The sequence below is a fragment of the Fonticula alba genome (genome assembly GCF_000388065.1).
Source record: "Fonticula alba strain ATCC 38817 unplaced genomic scaffold supercont2.10, whole genome shotgun sequence".
NCBI classification, from domain to species: domain Eukaryota; order Rotosphaerida; family Fonticulaceae; genus Fonticula; species Fonticula alba.
In genome coordinates this window covers 195,725-196,658 of record NW_009242980.1, presented here as the reverse complement: position 1 = coordinate 196,658, position 934 = coordinate 195,725, and the positions used below count along the sequence as shown (strand labels likewise).

General features: G+C 77.2%; 1 protein-coding gene across 1 annotated transcript in view; it reads right to left on the bottom strand.

The window, feature by feature from the left end:
* H696_05362 (hypothetical protein) overlaps positions 1–751 on the bottom strand; it is a gene marked incomplete at its 3' end in the record, with an annotated part of 4,987 nt that extends 4,236 nt beyond the window's left edge. Inside the window, exon 1 of the mRNA XM_009499208.1 lies at positions 206–751. Within this exon, the coding sequence (XP_009497483.1) occupies positions 206–607 (402 nt within the window). The 5' untranslated portion in view covers positions 608–751. The remainder of the gene's footprint in view (positions 1–205) is intronic.
* Between the last annotated feature and the right edge of the window lie 183 nt (positions 752–934).

Sequence of the window (934 nt, the reverse complement as noted above, 5' to 3'; positions counted from 1 at the left end):
GGGGGGGGGGGGGGGGGGGGGGGGGGGGGGGGGGGGGGGGGGGGGGGGGGGGGGGGGGGGGGGGGGGAAACGGGAGACCGAGAGAGGGAGCAGCAGGGGAGGCCCCGGGTCAGGGGCCCCACAAGGCGGGTGCGATGTCGGTTGACCGGGTGCCGGTGAGTCGCCGGCTGCGAGCAAGGTAGCGATCGCCAGCGGGGTCACGTACCGCCGGGAAGGCCAGGCCGCATTCGGTGCAGGTGCTCCCCGGGGGGGCCAGGCGGCCGGCGACCGCGCACCCGGCGCACCCGAGGCTCGGTGTCAGCTCGAAGCCGCTGGCCGCCGGAACCGGGCCGAGTGTGGCCGCCGGGCCCAGCCCCGGGGAGGGTGCTGCCTGGGGTGCTGGCAGGGCCGGCGGCGGCGGCAAGGAGGCCGGGGAGGGTCGCCGGCCCGGGCCACCAGACAAGCGGGTGTCCGGGAGGTGGCTATGTCCGCGGCCGCGGCCGCGCCCCCGCGATGCCGGCCAGTGCGAATCGGCCGGCCCGGTGCGCAGGGGAGCCGGCGCCGCGGTGATCCGAATGTTCGTCCGATCGGCCGGCACCCACGACAGGACAAGGGGAGGCTGGTCCATGGGTCAACCGGGGAGGGGAGAAAGGGTGTATGGCCTGTCTCCGCCAGGAGGGCCGGGGCGGGCAAGAGGGCAGGGGACGGGGCGGAGAGGGGAGGTGGAGGCTCGCAGGAGGGGGGGCGGGGACGGCGGGATGGCGGAGAGGGCGTGCCGATCTGGCCGGCCCTCGGGCGCGGTGGCACGATTGCGGGTCATCAATGGCCGGGGCCGGCCGTGCGGCGGCAACTGCGGGCCCGTGCCCGTGGCGTGATGTGCCCCGAATCACGGGCACTTCAGGCGCCAACCGCCGACGCCGCCTGCGATCGACTCCGCTAGCTAATCGCTTGCGGG